Genomic DNA, 23,485 nt, shown 5'->3' with positions numbered 1-23,485 from the left:
CTCTTTTCAAAGAACGTTAGTGACTTATTCAGAAACAAGAAGATAATGGAGAAAGAGAAACCCCCAAAGGAAGAAACGAGAGAGAGAGAGAGAGAGAGAGAGAGAGATAAAAAGTAGATTCTGTCGAATACGAAGATCGATTAAGTGAGAAACACCAAGAAAAAGAGAGAAAGAGAAATGGAGCCAGGAAGAAACAGGGAAATACAAAGAGAAACTTTCTCATCATCATCATCTGCTTCTTTTCCTCCTCATCATCATCTCTCTCACTCACTCACACACTGAACTTTGTATACGTTGTGAAGCTATAAAAATATACTCAGTAAGCCAGAAAACATGGTAAAGTTACGTTGAAATTTAATGTTATATACTTTTCTTGTTGTTCGAGAACCGGGAGAAAGCATCATCATCAGCAAAAAGTAACATAAATATTAACCTGTGCTGAGTTTCATGGAAATATCATCATCATCAACAACAACAACACCCCAACAATTGAAAGGTATCAACAATATAATACAAGGTGAAGTGAATAGTGAATACAAAAAGAGGAAAAACTGTGTAACAAAAAAAAATATGAATGAATGAATAATAGGAAGAGCAGAAAAAGAAGAAGAAAAGAAAGAGAGAGAAAAAAAGTGAGAGAAATATAAATATAAATGATTAACATTGAAGAATAAAAATTTTGTTCGTTGTAACGTCATTTTCGTCACGTTGATGTTTCGTTTTCTTTTTTTGTTTTGTTACATTGTTGAAGAGTAACAACAAGATGGGTTAGTTTATCATCTTCACCATCATAATCAAAGAGATACAAATACAACAAGTAACGAAATCATATTCGCATCATTTATCATCATCTGCATCTCTTTGTCTCTCTCTCTCTGCTATCTTATCAATCATCATCTTGAGAAATTGATGCAACAATTAACTTGTAACTTTTATGGTTCCCAATAGCAGGTAAACACTTCAATTAGTTTCTGTAATTGTATATTCACCATTGGGTTAACTTTTATTGTAATTTGATCATCATCATCATCATCGGGTTTCAACTCATTTCTTGATGATGGATAAAAATTCACCATGTGCTCTGATTGATGGTGAAGATATTGGTACCGGTGGTGAGGTAACTGTGCTTCCATCAGAGTATAACAATTACCAGGAAAATGATTTAACCACCAATGTAAAAAAAAGTTACAGTGAAAGTGTTGATTTAAATTCATCTTGTGAGTTTAAACAATCATCTTCATCTTCACCAACATCAGCTGATTCAGGCAATAATCAAATCAACAATAAGACAGACCAAATGGAAACAGTTGAAAGTGTCTTCTCATTCAAACAATCGTCACCCAATCTAACCAATAAATCATCAAAATCAGTTTGCTTCCATAGTATAACAGCTAATCCAGGAGGAGATCGTAAAATAGCATCTCGTAAGTTAACTAATCATCATCATCTTCATCTTCATCTTCATCTTCATCCCACCTTCACATCCTCTTTCTCCTTCATGTATATTCCCCTTGGTGATAGTGATGAGGATGTAACAATTATCTCTTGACAGGTAAATCAGTGATTACTTGTTTTCTTCTCACTATTTGATTATTTATTATACTCAATGAAAAAAAAAGACTGAGAGTTTCAATCATCATCAGTATAAAAACATTGTAGCTAAATTAATTATATTCAGACAGTTTTCTGTTTTTCTGCTGAATTTTCAATCAATTTATCATTCACTTTTTTTTGTTCACTATTCATATAAATCAATTGTTTGATTAATGGGAAAAACACAGAAAACTAATAATAATAATAACTGCTGATTCAAGATCAATAATTAATTTTCCTCATCTTCTTGTTATTGTTTGTCCATCACATCTTCATGCAAAAATGAATTAATACCATGGAGTTGAAAATACTCACAGTTGAATTGAATTTATTGCTATTTCATCAGAAAGTTAAAGTTTGTTATTTGGACTGTTTTTCTTTTCATATTATCAGCATTTCCCGCGCTTTTACAATGATAATCTTATAAACTAGAACTTTACTCACGCATGTTGTATACGATATTAGAACTTTTTATCTTTCTACCCTCTCTATTCTTTCCCTCAGTCTTTATTTATTTTCTATCTTCATTATCATCATCATCATCATCGTCTCATGGTTACTCTCAAAGTCTATTCCAATTCCTAAATTCTGAAAGAAACTTGAATTTATCTGAATGAAGAGTCAAACTAATAGAAAGCTAATAATACACATTAACCGAGAGAAACATTGAAACACTTGATTCAATTACAAGTTTCATTCCAATTCATTTAAACTGAGAATCAATTTATGATCTGATTAAATGATAAACATGATGATGGAGATAATAATTAATTCAATTAACTATTAACCACAGATAAACCTTCAGTTTTAATTGTCAATTAATTGTCTTCCTCTTTACTCTTGTATTCATTTTCTTTGTTTTTAATTTGGCTCATTGGGATTACGAGTTTGCAAAAGAGATTAATGTTTATCTCAGAACTTTTTTTTTTATTTTCTCTTTTTTTCCAAAGTTTATTTTTACTTTTATTTTTAGTCATTCGAATTTAGAACTTTCAATTTTTTCTATCTCTTTTTTATTCGAGACTTAAAACAATCTAATTGTTAACCATTCGATGACGATACTAATCATTAACTCGGTAAAACCTCACCAGTTGATCTGTTATGGTTAATTGTTGTATTAAATTACGTCAATGAAGGTTAATAACAAATACAGTCTAATTAATTGATTAACAGTCCAATGATCTTGATTATTATCATTAAACAATTGTGATTAATGATCAATAATATAAATAGTAAACTGTAAATGAAGAAAAAAAGTTTTTCCTTTGTTTCCTTATTGACTTTTTTTAATACTCTGTTAACATGATAATACATCAATACCATTGGTGTTTAATGATAAATTGTGATGATAATTTATTGATTAGTTGATTTATCTCATTTAAATATCGACTCTCTCTCTCTCTCTCTGTCTGTTCAATAATAAGGTTTCATCACAATGCTCATGAGGATGAAGATAAATGAAGATACTAAATTGTAATCTTCTTTATTGCAATTACCATCCAAGTGGAAACAATTTTAATCAGTTTACAGATGATCATCATCATCATGCCAAGATTATCTTCCTGATAGGCTCAGCAAAAAGGAAGCAACAACGACAACAACAACAACAACAACCGCTACTTGATCATTATCTTCATCATCATCACTATTTGATTGTGATTCTGATTTCTATTGTAATTAGAGTGTAACTTTGGGAGCATCTCAAAGTTGATAATATTTTAGACAGAATTAACTTTGATTGTCATTTGTGTGTGAGTGGTAATTTAATCAATTTGACTGTTTTACCATTTCTACCCTAACCAAAAGTTAATTGTTACCATCAAACAAATTACGATCATTTATAAATATATTAATACTTTTGCATATCTCAAACAATTTATTTTAATCTTCTTTACTCTTAATTCAATTAGTTTTAACCATTGATACAATTGTAACTTTCAACGTAGAGAGAGAGAGAGACAATTCAACAATTAAGCTCAATAGACTACCAATAAGACATAATAACTTAATCAACGTAATTAGTTTAAATAATTGATCAATTATCTTCTTGGCTCTTGTTATTAAATTGTTATCATTAGCTAAGGTTATCGATTGATTTTGACAGGGAAACTTCAACCAGAAAATTGGGTTATCATGAAAGTTAATCAACTCAATGATAATCTAATGTTGATTTGATGAAAATCCAATATGCAAATCTAAGCAATTCCAATACAACGATTAATATTTGTCGTTTTGTTTTCATCTTTATCAACCTACTCACTTTCATCCTCATCTTTTTTTCAACGTTATATTGTTACTGTCAATTGAATTTGAAATTACTGATTAGTTGATTATTATCATGATGGTGATACACTTGATTTATTAGACTTGAAGACTGTCTCAAGTGTTGATTTGGTTAAATTAATAGTGACAGTTAATTAATTGTGTTGTTCACTTTTACGATTGGTGATAATGAATTGTGATCGTGAAAATTGGTTCAATATCAAATTTAATCAAAAAGATATCATGTAACCTTCGGAGAAGGGAAAAAAATGAAACTTATCGATTTTTTTTCTTGTAAGAATTTCAGTCTCTCTCTCTCAGAACTTTCAATTCTCATATAATAATAATATAAAGATAAACATACGAATCACTGAATGGATCATGATTAGAAAAAGATTATTATTACATATCTATGGAATTGATAATAAGATTGGAACAAGACGATTAGAAGAAAACATTGGAATCTTCCAATTCCAATTCGATATTCTCTGAATTTCTGTAAGAATCCTGACTAACCTTGGCCTAAGGGTTTCGAAAAGAAATAGAAACTTTTTCATGGAGCCAGAAAAGAAAATTCAAATAAGGTAAACAGATGTAATAATGATAAGAACTTTTTATCATCAATTCTACAATAGAAGAAATTTTTCTCTCTCACTCGATCTGAGAACTAGAATATTATTTATCTTCTGTAAATAATATTTTCTCTCTTTTTCATTCATGTAGTCGATAATAATTCCAATCATCATTCTGACACTTTGACCTAATATCAATAATAATAAACTGTCGAAGGTTAGATGGAAATGGAAAAAAAAAGATCTAAATTCGAAATTGAATGAAGAAATGATTTATCGTCATGTTTTCCATGTAACAACCCGTAAGGGATTTATTTATTTGTGATCATGTTCAATATTAGCTATCTACAATCAACAATCAACAACAATTTACTGATAATCAATAAATGGTTTCGTACGATTATCATATTGATTGTGAATTATTGAAATGACATTAAGAGATAACCAATCTCAGTAGACTGAGATTAGAGATAAATAATTTCAATCTAAATATTGATGATCATCAACATGAACAATTGAACTAAATGAATTCGATTTATTATTAATAAGTAACAGAAGAGATAAAAAATTCAGTTCCAAGTTCATGTGCACCACAAAGTGAGAAGTCAAAATTTTCGTTTCAATTTGATCTGAGCAAATGAACTTTACATGTAAAACGATTGAGTTCCCATGCAAGTTCATTAAATCGGTTCTCATATCAAATTAATTTGCAACAATTTAGGATATTCTTTATTACTAATCGATTATCGTTTGATTGTTATCCTCAATGTTTACCTAATTGTTACATCTATTAAATGTCAGAGTTGATTATAACTTTGTCACTTAAATAACATTTCTACTTGATGATTGTAATTGTCAAACATTTTCCTCTGATCATGATTAACAATTGAATGTCAATCAACATTAACAATTTCTTATTAGACAACAATCAACCTGAAGGTTCAAAGTGAATTGATTGTTGATAACAATTTAACAGCCCAATCAATATATTATTACAAAAAATTGCTTTTGGTGAGTCAACCAGAAATTAGAAGCCATTTAAATTGCTTCGGATAGTCAGAATTTTATTATCATTTAACTAAAAGAAATTATTCTCAGAAATAATTGAGATAATTTCTCATTTGGTGATGGAACTTTTTTCCCCTTCCAAACTAACTTACAACTCGAACTGTAAACAAACCCATTAACCAGGATAAGAAAAAGATTCTGGTGAAAACTTAAGAATTCTCAGTATTATCTTCATGGAACATGATGATGAATGAATATCTATACGTCTCAACATCTCATTATTTTAATTATCTTCAGATATTATATATATATGAGATCCATCATCAATATCATTCCACTTATTGCATCATCATTGTTACTTTGTTTTCCTTTTCCTGTTGACAATAATTATGTTGATATTTTACATCAATTAATCATTTTTGTTTTCTCTTCCAGCACTTGACTGTCTTCAAATGATGATGAATGGAGTTACCATGGTAAAGATAAAGGCGAATACGAGACAATATCGAAGATTCTTTTCCCTGACTGAAGATTTAACTGCGATTCGATGGGTACCTTCATCTAAAAAATCGTCGAAAGCAAAGTGTAAGAACTTTTTTCTTTTCTTTATAAAAACGAATCTCATTCATTTTGTATCTGAATGAATTTTTTTTTGTCCAATTCGATGAAACAATTTTTTCCTCATAATGAGCAGTAAATTTTATCATTCTCACATCAAAATTCATCATCATCATCATCATGAATGTCTAAGAATTAGATAGAAATCATGAAACTATTTGATAACTTTGGCAACTTTTTTTTCTGCTTCTATTCTGTTTCTTCATCAATCATGAAAAACTATCATGTTACCATTTGAACTCCAAGAGAAGGACAGACTAATTGAAAACTTTGTCACCATGAAAGTGGAGAGAAAAAAAAAGTTTCACCACTTTGAGCTGAGTTGGTTATCTCTCAAATTAAATGTCACATTACACAATCTTTCATCCTGAAACAAGATTCACTAAAAAATAGAGGTTGAATATTGACTCTGATTCATGATGGACATGATGTTGATTTAGATTTTCCCTCTTGAAGAAAAAAGAAATAATAAAAAATAGGAATCAGAGCTTTTACTCAGATTAATTTTTATCCACAAACTTCAACATAATATTGGATGAATGAACGAGTGAATGAGTGAGTATGTTGGTGTAATAATGAAAATGTAACAATAATATAAATGCCCCATGGGAGTGATAAAGATAATTCTGAAAAAAGGAGATAGAGAAACCCCTGGATTCTTGAATTAGAGTTTACTGGAAAAGTTGATGCTCTTCAGGGGCAGATAAATGAAGCAAATTCCTATTATAATATGAAAAAAAACGATACAAAAAAACCATGAAATGAGAAATGAATCAATTGAAGTTTTGAAAGAAATGTTTGATATATTAGATTATGATTATAAAGGTGACAATCAATCATGGACCAGGTAGATTTTGATATTTGTATCATGATATTAAGAGAGTTAACAAACTTTTTACCATGAGAATCAATCTGACCCACTGATTATTAATCATGTTAAGGTGGTGAAAAGTAAAAAGTAATTTCCATTGATGAAAATCTAGATCCAGATAATCATGATGGTGAAAAGATATTAATAGATTTCTGAGTTTAGGATGTTTAGGAATAAATTTTCTTGGTTCCGATAAAAAAAAGCTCAATGAAAAGTCAAGGAGAGAGAGAGAGAATAAATTATCATGGTTATTTCATGGTAGACTTTTGAATTCACTCCCAGGTAACTAGGAGGATAACAGGGAATCATTTTCATTATCTAATAATTTTGAACATTAACAAATGATGAGGAAGAGACTAGAAAAGCTATTACATATATTTGAATATCATGATACTAATACTCATGTATATTTTTTTGCTCATGAAAATTTTCATTGGCTTGGTGTTCAAAAGTCATGATAATCATTTATAAAGCTTATTATAGCTCATTAAAGATTGTAGTAAATCATGTAACCTACAATCATGATATTCACCATGGTAGAAAGTGAATAGTTGACAAACTGAGAATTCAAGGTAATCGCCATTCTGGTTCATTACTTTTGATGAATAAATACAAGGAAAGAAAGACAGAAAAGTAAGAGAAAAGTTCATTTCAATTTTAAATTTATCGTATTAGTCAAGGTTTCGAAAGCATTAGAACTTTTTACTTCTCTTCTTTCTTTTGCCTGTTCGACTTTTTTTTTGGCAACGAATTTAATTCCTAGAAAGAAAGTAAGAAAGAAAGAGAAAACGTTTCCCTTTTTTTTCAATCTTTTTCCAATCTCATGTAATATCATGAACTTTTCATGGTTCTATTATTATTTCCATGTGTTTGTGATTGTATTTCCCTGATAATAGTATTTGAAACGAGCCACCATGAAGGTGAATGTATATTGATATCTGATTATCATGATAATCAAAGTGAATGTGAATGAATTTGAATAAGAATTGATATTGTAATGATTTCAGAATGAATTTCTGTCCTTAATTAACTACTAGTTTATCAGAACTTAATAGCTGATCAATCTTAATCTAATTACATATTCTATATGATAAAATATATCCTCAAGATTCAGAACTTTTCAAGAATCTCAGACAACTTATGGATTCTAATTTTATACCATGAATACTTTTACTAATATTCATCATAGTAATTAACAATATGATGCTGTTAATTGAATATCATTTGTTATCATGGTGAATGCTTGAAGGTATATTATTGAAACAATTTCTGTTCAGTGTTTTATCATGATGAAAAAGGATGATGATGGTGATGAGGCTAAAAAAAGCATGATAACAAAATTAACTGGCGAAAAGGATATAACCTGAAGGATTTCAATTCATTCATGTGAATTAATTTGAACCAGGGAAACAATTTTTCAGGGATAAGAGGGAAAATGTTTCATTAAATTAACACGGTAAGTTGATGATACTCGTCATTATCACCATCATGATGGATTATATTAGCATCATGATGAGGAAATTGTTGTTGATTGTTGTTCATGATTACAGAAAATGAGCAAAGAAGCGGAAAAAAAATTGTTCAGAGAGTAAAAAGAAATATGGATTCTGGTGATGATCAACTCATGGTAATCGAGTTTATTGAATTTTTTTCAGGATGAGAGAGATAAAGTTCATTGGTTCAGAGAGAGAGAGAGAGAGAGAGAGATTTTCATTCCCAATTTTCGAGTGGGTGTTGGCTCACTTTTACTGACCAATTTTTGACTCTTCGATTCTTTTTATCTTCTCTAATTCTCTCAGACTCCATTAAGGATATTAAAGAGATTCGAGCTGGAAAAAACAGCGAAATCATGAGAAATCGTGATATCAGTTTAAGCTCATCGGAAGAATGCGTTTTCTCAATAAGCATCGGCGACGATTTTGATACACTTGATTTAATTGCTCCATCACCTGAAGATGCAAATATTTGGGTCACTGGATTGAACTTTCTCATTGGTGCTAATAAATGTAAGTTTTTCCATCTCCATTGATCATGATGATGAAGGAAAAACAAAACTCATTCAAATTGAATTCAAGCTTAACCATAAATTAACTGATTACAAATTAGATTAATCTATGATCCATGAAGCCCTTGACAGTTTCCCTGTTATCTAATCAACAATCAGAATAGACTGTGATTAACTCTATGTATTTGATTATCATTATTGGTATCAGTTTGTGAGTTGGTATTATGTTTGTTAATCACAATTAGTTGATTAGATTAACTTTAAATGTCTCTCCTTCTCTTGTCTTTCAACCTTAACTGACCATTAATTGTAAACAGTAATGATGATCATGACCAACATGAAACATGATTTTACCATCAAGAAAGATTTAATTGTTTTATGAGCCTGTAATTAACTTTAATTGTCAAGTGACTTAATTGTTTGAAAGCTTTAGTTTTGATTACTTCAAGTTTCACCAGTTCAACCATTGATTTGAACAGCTATTATCTCAATTGAAGATGTTGATATTTTTTTTCTGACCAGAATCAATTTTCAGTTTGAGTTTGTTTTGGTCAAGGAGAGACAAAGCTAAGTGACCATCATAACCCACCCACACAGACACTTGTAAACTCAATGAAATTGATATGATGATGGAAACTTTTTATAACAATGTCCATAATCAAATCCAATCAATGACCAGTATGATCACCCACCCTTGAATTTTACACCCTCATCCATGATATTTAATGGTTTTACTTTGTCCTCTTCCGTGTCCAGCTTCCGGTCAAAAGATGAGACAAAAATGGTTAGAGGAAGCCTTCAATCAGGCTGACATTGAATCTCGAGGTGTCCTTGATGAACCTCAAACGATAAGCCTGATGAAACGATTGAATAATCACCTTTGCTCCGGTAGATTGAAACAGAAACTTCTTGAATATAATCTGGGTAAAGATGGAGACGAAAAAGGTTTTTTCAATAAACACAATTTCGTCAACCTATTTTATGAGACTGCAACCCGTCCGGATATTTATTTTATCCTTGTAAGGTGAGTAGAAACAAAAAAAAGATTCCTCATCATCATTTCCGTTTCCGTTTCAATTTTAACAACAAAATCAATCCTCTTTTTTTTTACCAACTGATTAAATTAAGTGAGGGGATGATTAAGAAAAACTTCCAATCATCATCATTCAATAATATAATTCATGAAAGTCATTAGATTATCGTGATAATTAACATAATCATAATTAATTAATCTACCTTGTCATTTGTTAAATATGTTACTACACTTTCATCCTCTCTCTCTCTCTCTCTCTCTCTCTCTCTCTCTCTCTCTCATGAACATGATTATCATGATGATTATGGTGATTAACATTGGAAATTATTTCTTTTTTTATTCCTAATCATTTATTATCATCATTATCGAGATGATTTTTATATTCCCTTTAGAGATGATTAATTCATCTGATGATGTGAAACAATTAAGACAACAATCAACTCTACTTGTGTTATAACACATTAATTTGATTACTTTGAACGTTAAATTGTTATTAGAATTAAGTAATTCCCTTCTAATTGAATATTATCAGCAAACATGATCATGAATGATTTTCCACTGAATGAAGAATTAGAATCAGAATGAGAAATCAGCTGGAGAATCGATGGAAAAGTTTTTCTTTTTTTTCCGAATTTTCATTTTCAAGAACTTTTCTCTCTCTCTCTCTCTCTCATCTCATCATTATCGCCAACACTCAGTTGATTTGTTTATCTAAACTGATGATAATATATTAATCCTCATGGGAAAGCATGTTGGACATTAGCTCGATGATGAATTTGATGGTGGAAAAATTTGATTATCTGATTGATGGGAATATCATTTTGTGTGATTGGTTTTCCTCTGATTCAATCTTTTCAAATCAATCTTAGTAATGATTCAATTCATTTCAATCCAATGAACCATATAAAAACTGAACAAAATTTTCATCAATGGGTTTTATGTTATTAACGCCACTGTGATAATACTAATAATAATAATGATAATCTTTTCCATGGTGATGATTATGATGATAATAAAATGATGCATGAAGGTTATGGTGAAAAATATTGATGGTGGAAAAATATACTAACCAATAATAAGTTATCTTGTTATCTTGTTGCTATCATCATTCAGGATGAAAATCATTACCATGAATTTGATATTTTTGTTTATCATTTCTTATTGATCTCTCTCTATGAAATTTGATCATGTTTCCAGGATGAAATGATTCAGTTTCTGCCATAAATATCAGCAAAATGACAGAGAAAAAAATAAAGGTAAATGATTATATTATTAGAGAAAGACAGATTAATATCATTAGAGTCTGAACTTTTTTTTGAGAAAACTAAATATTCATTTATCCTTTGAAAATCTATCTGCAATCTCTGAATAATGATCATGAATAAAATCAGAATCTTGAAAGAATTGACAAAAAAATTTCTCTCCTTCTCATATTAAGGTTCATTTGATTTTTTCTCTCTCTCTCTCAATAATAATATTATATTCATGGGATTCTGAGCATCGTCAATATGAACCAATTGAATCGGTTAATGATATTCCTATTGTATTGGTTTCATTTCAGGAGATAAACATGATCATGAACTTGTCTTTTGTTTAGATTCCAATTTGATCCGTACATGAGTTTATTCAATTTACATTGGAACAAATTCTGAACTCTTATCATGATCATGATGGTTACTCGTTGGTAAACAGTTACACGAATAAAAAATGGAGCAACGAATGAATTTCAATATAATATGAACAAAGGAGGAGAAAAAAAACAAAAAGATGAGTTGATATCATGAAAAGTAGATTATGATTATTATTTCAATTGTTTAGAACGATGAAGAGAGAGAAATAAAAAGAAAATTCCATTAGAATCTGATTCCAGGCAACAATCAACTTTACTGAATCCGATAAATACCCTAAGGCTATAAGACACATTGAAATACTTTTCTTGATTGTTTTCCTCATCATCATGGTAACATTGTATTTCCATAGACAATAAGTTGATTATACTGAATATCATGTTCTCAGTGAATATTATTAATAGTGATTGAAGATAACATTTTGAAATTGTTCATCTTTCGCTTGAGATGATAATAGTTTGATAAGATAATTAAAACTGTTTCTCATGTAACAGTTAATTTGATAACCAGATGAATCTTTATCATGATAATAACCTGATGAATGCAAGACTGGAAAATAATTATATCATAATAATGATGATGATTATGATTATAACTATTTTCGTCCTGAACAGTTTCAAATATCATCTAAGTCATTCATATCCTTGAGTTTTATCAAAAATTTATCTCAACATCAGCTGACTGAGTTTCATGATGATCAATTTCAATACACTCTGATTGTATCACCATGTCTTTTAACACTTAATTTAATTCATTTTTCTGTGAATTGACTCAATATGGTAATTACATGGTGTTCCAGAGTCACGTTCAAACAGAAAGGGAACATGATGAAGGAAAATGATATTAATAATAATAAAGATGAGACTGTTAACATTTTCGATGCTCTCAGGCCATCTTATTTTCCTGAATTTCTGCTGAACTTTTATTTTTATCAATTCACTTGGAATGAGTTTATCATCCAGTCTAAACATGTTGATAGTGAGAGGGAAGAAAACATTGACTCTGAAAATTGAATCTCACTCAAAGTTCAGTCTCAAGTTTCAATTTCAAAAGTGATTCTTAAGTAACTATTTAATCATGAACCTTCCCCCTTTTCTACATGATCATGTCACCTTATTATATTTTCTTCTTGATAAGATTATTAATCAACTCGATAATTTGAGAAAATCTCAACTTCAACTTGAATCTTATTCATATTTTTACGTTTCATTTTTCAGCTTGTTATGAATTCCAACTGAATTCTCACTAAATTTCAATGACTTTCCTTTGAGAATTAATATATTTTTCTTACCTGATTTTATTCCTTCATCATGGTGATGATGATTTCTATCATAAATCTGAGATATTACATCTCAGTGTCATTAATATTCAAGTGAGATAACATCCCAGTTACATTGAAATACATGATGAATTTAAGCATAAGTTTCATGGGTGATTTTGAGAACTTTTTCATATTCAATGATATCATGATTATTATTATTTTCTCAACAATAAGAGAGAAAACTTTTTCCACCTCAAATTGTAATTTAGAACATGTAAAGTGTTGTTCTCAACGAGAATCAAAAAATCTGACAATCTAAATGTTAATGTTGAGAAACATTTTCCTAAGATGCTCATGGAAACATGAGTAAAAAGAATTGGAAATTTTAACAAAAAAAAGTTAATTAAAATTTTCCAATTTTCGAATATAAAAAAAGAAAAAAACTTTATCAAATTAACTTAATTCTTACGAAAGTATCATTGACATTGTAACTGTCATAAGCTTAATAATATAACACTATTATTATTATTATTATATAAGTCCAATCATCTTGATCTTATCATGATAATAATAATAGTTTGAGTTGTGACGATAATGATTATCACCATGATGCTGATGGTGATAAAAAATAGCCAACCTAATGTAACTCACTGGTCGGAATCAGAATTTTTCATGGAATCTCATTGGAAATGATTACTTTCTGTCTTCATCACTTAACCTTAATTCAAATCTAATGGTTATCATATTAACCATTACTTGTCTAACCTTCTCAGTTAATAATATTATTATTATTATCTCCTGGTCATAACTCGACCTTTCATTGAGCACTGGACTCAAGTTGAAGAAAACAAATAAGATTACTGATTATAAACCTTACCAATAGAGTATTTGTCAGAATTGATTAGAATTGTTGATAATGATGATGACCAAAGATTATTATCTATCATCATTAGAACCAATGTAAACAATGATACGATGATATCTCTCTCTCTCTCTCTCTCTCTCTCTGTGATATTACAAGTTCCAATCAATTCTGGTGATTCCAATAGACTCTGAGATTACATGATAAAAAGGTGAAATCATGTCTTTGAATTTTCATTCAGCCCTGATTCATGGACAATGTTAATCCTCTCAAGTGATTTACCTTCTTGATTGTTAGACACTAGAGTAGATTAACTAAACTTAATTAACTCAAAGATTAACCATTAATCTTGATGGTAAATATTATCATTTCAGATCATGTTTACAATTCAAGACTAACGTTAATCATAATAAAGTTGATAATTTGATTGAAAATCATTTTTATATCAACACAAATGAATGAGAAATATTTATTTTTGTTATAACTAAAATTAGAATCAGTAAATATAAACAATATTTATCAAATGGATTCACGTTCAGTTTTCATGATGATATCTTCATGTAGAATTGTGATATTTAAATGGATCAAATAATTTTCCTCTTCTCACCTTGATCTTTTATCAACACCCACCTCCAATCAAAATGATTGAAATTCATTGGAATCACCATGAAAATACACTTTTCCTGGAATGAATTTCGATGAGACCATTTCAAGTAACCAGAAATGAATTCTCATGATGTGAACTTATCTCGCCAATTCTGATAACCATCCTAATCATTCAATGTGATTTTCTTATCAACTGACTACCAATCTTATCTTTTCTCGTTCTCTCCCCTGAATCATTATCATGGTTTTCACAGAATTCTCTCTTCTCATTTTCTTTTTTTTTCACTTCTAGACTTTTTGAAAGAAAATCTCATGGAGAAAAGTTTATCCAACTGTAAATAAGATTATCTGAACCTGAATGATTCAGAGTAATGCTAACGACAGGTTACAGTTCTGATGAAGGGGAAAAGTATTATATCCCAATGAATTATAATCAGTTTACAATCAACTTACAAGTTGATTGTTTCTCAGAATCTATTATCTTTTACTTTGATCTTTTCACTCAATCAACTGCAGAGATAGAGAGTAAAACAATTCATCAGATTTCACATTTTCCTCAGTCACAATCTTTAACCATTCAGATATTCAAATGTAAACTCGATACAAGTCTCACCCAGTAATCTAAGCTTGCAAATCATTCAAGCAACTCATGATATTATCAATGAAGATTATTCAAATTCTGAGATTACAATTAGGTTTCCAATAGACAACAGGAAGTTAAAGTGGGTGTTGTAAGCTGATCATCATCATCATCATCATCATCGTCATCGTCGTCAAAGGATTAACCTTAACTTGAGATTAAGATTTTGATATGAATAACAATTGACTCCAGAATGAAATGATTATTCAGTTGTTCAATTCAAGGGTGTGGCAAATGTATCTGAATCATATATCATGTTGGTTCTGGAAAGTTTTTTAGTTTGGTCAGAACTTTTTTTTCAAATCTTCTTTCTCATCTTCTAAAAAAAATATTAATATAATGCTCAACCTGAATTCATGTAACCATATTTTTCCTCATGAAATGTTAACATTGTTGAAATATCTAAGTTGATTATATGGAAACGCTTTTAAAGATAAAGGTAATATATAAATTGTTGGTATTCACACAATGTTTTCATATAACAATAGATTAAGATATTATCATGTAATAATAGTTGAGGGTGAACTTTATATATACACACTCATGATACAAAACATGATATGGAATTGAAATAGTTGGTGAAAAAGGAAAAAGTTTCCATAGAAATAACTTGCTACCCTTTAGAATTTTCTTATTAGAAGATGCAATGAATTCTGAACAGATAAGAGGAAGAAAAAGTTCTGATGATGATGACCTAAGATAAGGAGAGAGAAAAAGTTCGAAAAAAAATAAGGTTCTAACCCTTAAAGATACAAAAATTCGATAGAACTATTTTTTTTTGTTCCTCAGCTTAGAATTTGTTTTTGCTTCGATTATTATAAATTCTCATCTCAAGAATTTAGAACTTTTTTCTTCTCTTTTTTTGACAGACAAACTTGAAGCGTCATCATGAAAAAGAAATTTCATTGAACTCAATTCACTTTTCCTTCCATCAGATTTAATCGCTTCTTCTTCCTTGAATTATTAATTATCATTGTTCGTTAAGCTACAAATTAATTTGTTAATCATCTGAAAGTTAATCAATGATCATTACAGAATAATTGTTGAAACGGATTTCCTTGATTTCATGAACAAAAATGATTCTCTTGCCGAGAATCAGAATATTCATGAACTGATAATTGTTCTCAGGTTAAAATTGGAATAACTTTCTCTCTAAATTCTGTATTCAATTAATTTCACCAACAATTTTCCATGATAATTAACACTGATTGGACTCTTCACCAACAGAATATTAATAATAATTTTGACAAGAAGAATGTCAGAATTATATTATCGATTGATGAGAATAACTTTTTCCATTTTCTCTTCTTTTGTTTTTATTTCTCATTTTCGCAATTTTCTTCTCAATTTATGTAATAATATTAGGTTGTCCCACGCAAACGTGCGGACGTTTGAATTTGGATAATTTTTCGAAAACTCATCTAATTCAAATTATATTCTACAATTTGTGTCCCCGAGAATCTAGTACATTAATGGGGGGTAAAATTCTTGGTCTGAATCCACCAGTTTTCGAAAGTTCGAACTGGACATAAAAAATCGAAAAAAATCACTTTTCTTGAGTTTGGAACGGCTTAGAAAATCAATTAATGAATCGATTTTTTTTTGAAAAGGATAATTATAATGACCTAGGTCTTGTTAATAATTAAGGTAATTAGAATGTTTTAAATTGATAAAATAAAAATTTAGTGAGCAATCGAAGCGAAAAAGTCCGAAAAATTTAGCGAGCAAATCACAGGGGGGAGTATTACTTTTTTTGGAATTTTGTCATTTTTGAAAATTGACTTTTTTCAACTTTTTTCAAATAATTAATTAATTGTTTGATTTATTAAATTTTTTTTAATTACGATAAAATTTTTACTATTTTCTCGCTAGTTCAAGATAGATACTAAAAAAATCGAACCACTAGTTAAATCAAAAATCGAAAATCAAGTTCCGCAATTTTGCACGGGACAACCTAATATAAAGCCTCTAATTTCGTGATCTACTCTTGAATCTTTTTTTTTGTTTTGTTTCTTTTACTCTCTACTATTTGGAAAATAGATATTGTGGAAAAGATTATATGACTTTGGAGGATTTACAGTTATTCTTGGAAGGTGAACAAGGTGTATGCGGGATAACACTCGAGGAATGCGCTCAACTTATCGATAGATATGAACCTTGTGAAGAATCAAAGAGAAATCAGCAATTGTTGATCGATGGATTTACTCAGCTTCTTGTCTCCCCTGAATCTGATCTAATTAATCCAGCTCATAATTTCATCTGGCAAGACATGAATCAATCTTTATCTCATTATTTCATCGCAACTTCCCACAATACGTAAGTAAAACCATCACCATGGTGAAATACTCATCATGAAGTACAATAAATATCATCCAATCATTTTATGGATAATAAAAAGATACTCAATGAATAAGAAAAGGGGAGAAAATAATTTCCATAGGTAAACATGACAAATGAATAATAAATGAAATTCACTCCCTGTATCATAAAGATAAAATTACCTAATCAATTAATCAGCATAATAATAAAAATAATAATCTGTTGAACTAATGATATTATTGTTAATCTCTCATTCCTTTCACTTTCATGTGTCCAGTTACCTTTTAGAGGACCAATTAAAGGGACCATCATCCACTGAGGGCTATCGTAAGACTTTACTCCAAGGCTCTCGGTGTGTTAAAATAGATACATGGGATTCCCCCACAGGTCCAGTTGTCTTTCATGGTAATACCTTAACGACCAAGGTTCCCCTTCAAGATGTCCTTGAGACAATTAATGAATATGCCTTTGTCCAATCACCGTAAGTATTGTTGACCATCATTAACAACCTCATCATGAGTTATTTACACTCAATATAACATTGAAGTATCTTTTTTCCCTCAATAATAATAATGTGTATTCATTTATTTGACCTTCATGAACGAACAATTTTTCATCATCATGAAACTATCTTCATGAAAGAAATGCTAGAAAATGAGATGATAAGCTTTACCATGCAACTCTTTTCATGATGGTTAAGATGATTCTTTAGTTCCATATGACAATCTAATCCATAGTTACTCATAAACTTATATCCTTGTTATCAATTCATACAACTCATGTAATTGTATTTCTTACTCATCATCATGATGGAAAAGTCTAACTTCAGAATCAACTGTTACCTTTATTTACTTCCTTCCTGTTTATGTACTCACATGAAATTGATTTTCTCATCTTATCCAATCCATATAATATGAAGATAACCATGATGATTTTTACCTTTCCATCTTTCTTGTTATAAACATGATGATTATGAGTAAAGAACGAAAAAATTAAAGACTCAGAATTTTGTTCAGTTTATTATCTTTTTTTTTGCTCATTTTCTATCTTAAACTTTCTCCTCTCCTCATGGAACTTATTTTATATTTTTCTTTCTTTAACATTTATCTAAGTTTCTCAAGAGATTTTCAAACTAAATCATCATTAAATGTTCTTACTTTTTATCTTTAACTTTATCAATTTCTGTTCCTTGCTTCATCATCTTGTCCATGGTGGATTTACAAGTCATCCTTTTCAATTAGAATCCATGATAAAAGGGAATTGATTCACTGGTCATGATGGTCAGTCTAAAAATAGTTGATCCAGTTTCCAGAGTTTCTTAAAGACAAGAGGGATTCGATGATTTTTATTGTTTAATCCATTTACTCCTAATCTCTAATCCTTATGTACCTTTGCTCTCTCTCTGCCTCTACCTTGAGCTCTTTTTTTTGTTGCTGTAAAAATCACTTTTCGAAAATGGAAAAATTAATCTTCCCAAATCATCGTCTTCATCTTCAGTATCATTATCACTTTTTGCTTCTTGTCTTCATCTTAATCATCTTACAGAACTTCCAGAACTTCCTGATTATGTCACTCCCTTATTCCATTTATTTCATCTCGATGAATTTCAGCTTCCTTTTTATCTACTTCCTCTCTCTCTCTCCATTCTCTTTTTTCATCATCATCATGATTAGAGAAAATCTTTCATCCTTTTATTATCTTCATCTAATCAGTTGATAATAATGAGAAGAAAAAGCAAAAAGTACTTTAACGAGAAATTAACTAGACTCGGTTGAGATTGTACGATAATCGATATTTAAAGTTGACACAGATGAAAAAAATCATATTTTCCATGATGAATATCATGATTATTCATGATCAATATTCTTACTAAGAAACATGACCATGAATGAAACACTGAACACTTGAACACGATCTAAACAATTATCACGCAATCAAAGATTATCCAATGAATTATTATTCTAATCAGATTCTGGTCAATCTCTAATTGGACTTTACTTTTTTTTCCATCTCTTTAATCACAGGTACCCAGTTATAATTCACCTTGAAAATCATTGCAGCTTAGAGAGACAGAAAGAAATAGCAAATCAATTAACTACAATTCTGGGTGATAAGTTATTCATTCCAGGGAAAACCAGAATTGATCATCATGTTATCCATTCAAATAATAACAACACCATCAATTTATCATCAACAGTAAATGGAGATCAATCTTTATCCTCATCATCATCAACATCGGTCTCACCAACACCAGGAAAACAGTCAACATGTAACGATAACATGATAAACAATAACAGTTCTGAATCTCAATTGATAAAAAACTATACAAATCTCTTATTATCTCCAGAACTTTTGAAATACAAAATTATCATTAAGGTAAGAAAACAGAATCAATATTTATCAGTAAATTTTAAATTTCTTTCCATGAAAATCATGAAAATAATCTGAACTTTAGCTGATTGCAAAAAAGTGTTTTCTTTTTTTTTCTTCCTCAACAAATACCATGAACTTACTCTTGAATCACCGAGTTTTCATCATGATTGTTGATTGAACTGAGAACATGAAGAGAGCCAAGAAAAAAAGTTCCAAGTGACCTTTGGATTGGAATTTTAAATTTGTTCCATATTGGAAATAAATATATAAATTCTGTCTTTACTTTTCTCTTGTTTTTCTTTTTCTTCTCTTTTTCCAGGGTAAAAAACTTTCCTCCCCTGAAGATGAATTCGGTGAAGTTTCTGATGAAGATGAATCAATAGAACCACGATTTTCCACCACAATCAATCCTTCAGCCAACACCAATACAACCACATCTTCAACCTCTTCATCTTCCATATCATCCAATCTCTCAAATTCTGTCAATAATAAGACCTTTTTATGCAAACAACTTTCTGACCTTGTCTACCTGAGGCGATTTCGTTGCAACGATTTTGGCCATGTTCTTAAGAATCGTGAGTAATACTTGATCTTGTTGTAGAATAAATGATTATTTCCTTCCAGAACTTTTCGTTCTCTTCATATAATATAGACAATAATCTTTGTGATTCTTTTTTTTGCAGAAAAAAATGATCAAGTTTGTTACCTTGACGAAGCATTTGCATCTAAACTAGCCTTAGCTTCACCTGAGGATTTTGCTCATCACAATAAAAACTATTGTACTCAGGTAGCTCCCGATCGAGGTCGAATCGATTCATCTAATATTAATCCACTTGATTTCTGGAACTGTGGATCCCAAATGGTTGCTATGAATTATCAATCTTCTGGACAAATGATGGACCTTTATCGAGGTTGGTTCAATCAGAATGGCGGATGTGGTTACGTTCTTAAACCAGCCTTTCTTCGGGAACGATTCTGCCTTTTCAATGCTAGAAGGAAAGATTCACTTCCGGGTATTGATCCTCTTTGTTTACGAGTTAAAATTATTTCTGGTCAACAACTTCCCCGACCCAAAGGGGCTTCTTTTAAAGCGGTTGCCATTGATCCATATGTTACTGTTCAGGTTCTCGGTGTACCTGCCGATAATGCTGAAATGCGAACTCGAACCATTTCAAATGAGGCCAATAATCCAATTTTCGATGAATCTTTTGAGTTTACAATCTCAGTTCCAGAATTGGCTTTATTACGACTTGTCGTTCTAGATGATGATTATATTAACGATGATTTTATTGGTCAAGCTACGATTCCAATTGAATGTGTTCAAACAGGTTATCGACATGTCCGACTTTCGGCCTACAATGGTGAGCTCATTCCGGAAGCTGTTCTTTTTGTTCACCTTTCAATGACACATCGATATGGGTCAAAGCAAAAGTTACGGAGAAAACGTTCCTGGGGAAGTAAACAGTCAAATGACCTTCGATCAATTGGAATCAAACAGGCCGATGAAGCTTTTAAAAATGTATCGAACCTTTTGTACCAATCGATTCAACTTCGTAAAGATGTTGAAAAGTCAATGATTGACCTTTGTGATGAGTGTAACCTCAATGAGAATGCGAATGTAGCTCAATGTTTAAGAATTTTAACTCTTCGATTGGCTTCATGTTCATCAGTAAATAGTTTTCATATCGACACATCAAATGAAGGGGTAATTATGATAAACAAATTCTATCAACGTTCTGTTCACTTGCGCCCTCTAGGGTAGCATTTGGAAAGTTTTCTTCTTTTAATTTGAGTCATTTTTTTTATTCTATTCTTCTTGTACCAATCACTAGGCACCGGCGATTAAAATTGGAGGTGAAATGACGGTGAAATTGCAGAAATCAATCTCAGCATTGGATAAAGCATTAGCTGAATTTGTGTCCATTCCACAAAGTTCATCACTTTTACTCGAAATGGTGATTAGAACAATTTTCCAATTACTAATTAACTATAATCAAAACCATGATCACTGGTTATTATTAATAATTCATAATTATTGAAGAAATAATCTTTGTATCATAAAATGAAAATCAAATTTGCAAGAGAAAAGTTTTTAATTTCACTTTTCCATGATTATTTAATCATGAGGATGATTATTTTTCCTAATTGATAAGCATTACTGAATATACAATATTAATGAATTTTCTGTTCTCTAAATTATTTATTCAACTAGTTGGGCGAATCTCATGATGTTATCGTTAGACTTGGTCTTGAATTGAACCAATTAAGCATTTCAGCGGGAATTAAAGGTCGAAAAGCGGATAAAGCCGTTGAAAATTTCATGTGGAATTTAAGCCTTATCAAGACGGAGATTGATATTCTTCGTGCGGTTAAAGATGATTCAGAATGCGCCTTGAAACAGGTAACATTATTTTCGTTGAGATTTAATTTCCTTTCTTTAATTTACAATTTGTTTTAATTCAATTGTCTGTTTTATCGTTAATCAGGTAACTCGTTTAAGTAAAGCACTGGAACGACTTTTTTCTCGAGAACGTGAATCAACCAATAAAACGAATGCGAATCATTTATTGGCCTCATCAGTTGCTCAATCTTCCGCTTCAGCCTTAGCCTCTGTTGCTGCCTTGTCATCTTCATCTTCATCTTCCACCTCAGCCACACCTTCATCAGTATTAGCGCCAGGAAACATTTCAACTTGTTCATTAACACCGTCAGGAATCACCGGAGGGAGTAATCTGAGTGGTTCAATAATCTCAGGTGGAGTTTCACCGACAACCTCATCGATAGAGATAAAACCCCCGATTGGACCTCCGGTGACTCCGACATCGCCCGGTGATGCTCGTCTTCGTAGTATCCTCAAGAAACCCGCCTCATCACCAACCACTCCAATTCCACCAAATCTTGACTCTCTCGATGAGAGAATCAGTTATTTTCATCCCATGGGCGATAAATCGCCTCCTCCTGTTACCATAACAACTGCCGAAGAATCTAATTGTTAATCATCTTTTCATCTTTACAATTAATTTATCACAACCTCCATCCTTCCATGATTCAAATCTTCCAATAAACCAAATCAAATCAAATCATCAAAATGAAAATTCTGAATCTTATTTTTAATCTTACTGAAATTGACATTGTTATCACTTCGTTTCATGTCTTCCCCATTCTCATGATTGTTAAACAATAATATCAAATAAATTATGAATCAAATTCTATGATAAAAACGTAAATTAAAATAGATTTTTTCCCACTACAATATTAAATGAAATGAAATGTATGTGTGTATGTATTGTATAATAGAAACATGTGATTTTTGATAGTAATACTATCGTTTCATTTAAGTATCAAATAAACTTTAATGTACCGTTAGTGCCACTCTCAAGAATCCTAATAATCATTGATAAAGATTTAAATCAGTTCCTTCTAAAGCTATTTACCGAGTTTGTTTCTGGGTATTCAGATTCGATTAATTGGAGTTTGGCCGATACAAAAAGGTTTCAAGGTCATTTGATGGTCAAAAGCGAATTCGCACTCAATAATGAAGCTACAAACGCGTTGGGGTTTGTTAAGTTGCAGAGATACAGCGTTTTTGGAGAGGCCTTTTCATGCAATGTTTATGAGTCTCCTCGAGTAAAACTCGAGGTAAATACCTTGTAGTTACATAGTTAATTGTGTTAATCAGAAGTGTATAACATTAAATACAAGCGATAAACAATCAAGAAATAATAAATAAGAGTATCTTGTCTATCATCAGTTGCAAGATTAATAAGTGATCCGATTGCCAAGAAAAATAAGTTGTAATGATTAAGAAATGATGATATTCAAAGGAAGCTCCAT

The 23,485-nt window shown here is 30.4% G+C and overlaps 1 protein-coding gene across 2 annotated transcripts; it reads left to right on the top strand.

Moving 5' to 3' along the window:
* Positions 1-256: 256 nt before the first annotated feature.
* LOC128390671 (inactive phospholipase C-like protein 1) lies at positions 257-22,731 on the top strand. Of its 2 annotated transcripts, XM_053350425.1 has the most exons (12): positions 257-1,424; positions 5,871-6,020; positions 8,724-8,930; positions 9,686-9,953; positions 17,000-17,275; positions 17,556-17,759; positions 19,303-19,654; positions 19,971-20,226; positions 20,335-21,356; positions 21,484-21,606; positions 21,864-22,052; positions 22,138-22,731. In XM_053350425.1, the coding sequence occupies exons 1-12, from the start codon at positions 1,055-1,057 to the stop codon at positions 22,645-22,647; spliced, it is 3,927 nt and encodes a 1,308-aa protein (XP_053206400.1). In that variant the 5' UTR covers positions 257-1,054; the 3' UTR covers positions 22,648-22,731. The 2 variants fall into 2 exon arrangements, with proteins under 2 accessions (XP_053206400.1, XP_053206401.1); XM_053350426.1 differs by lacking the exons at positions 257-1,424; positions 5,871-6,020; positions 8,724-8,930 and adding an exon at positions 9,242-9,607.
* The last annotated feature ends 754 nt before the right edge of the window (positions 22,732-23,485 follow it).

This window comes from Panonychus citri, unplaced genomic scaffold, assembly GCF_014898815.1.
Source record: "Panonychus citri isolate SS breed McGregor unplaced genomic scaffold, ASM1489881v1 Contig00125, whole genome shotgun sequence".
Taxonomy (NCBI): Eukaryota; Metazoa; Arthropoda; class Arachnida; order Trombidiformes; family Tetranychidae; genus Panonychus; species Panonychus citri.
This window is presented reverse-complemented; position numbering and strand designations above follow the sequence as displayed.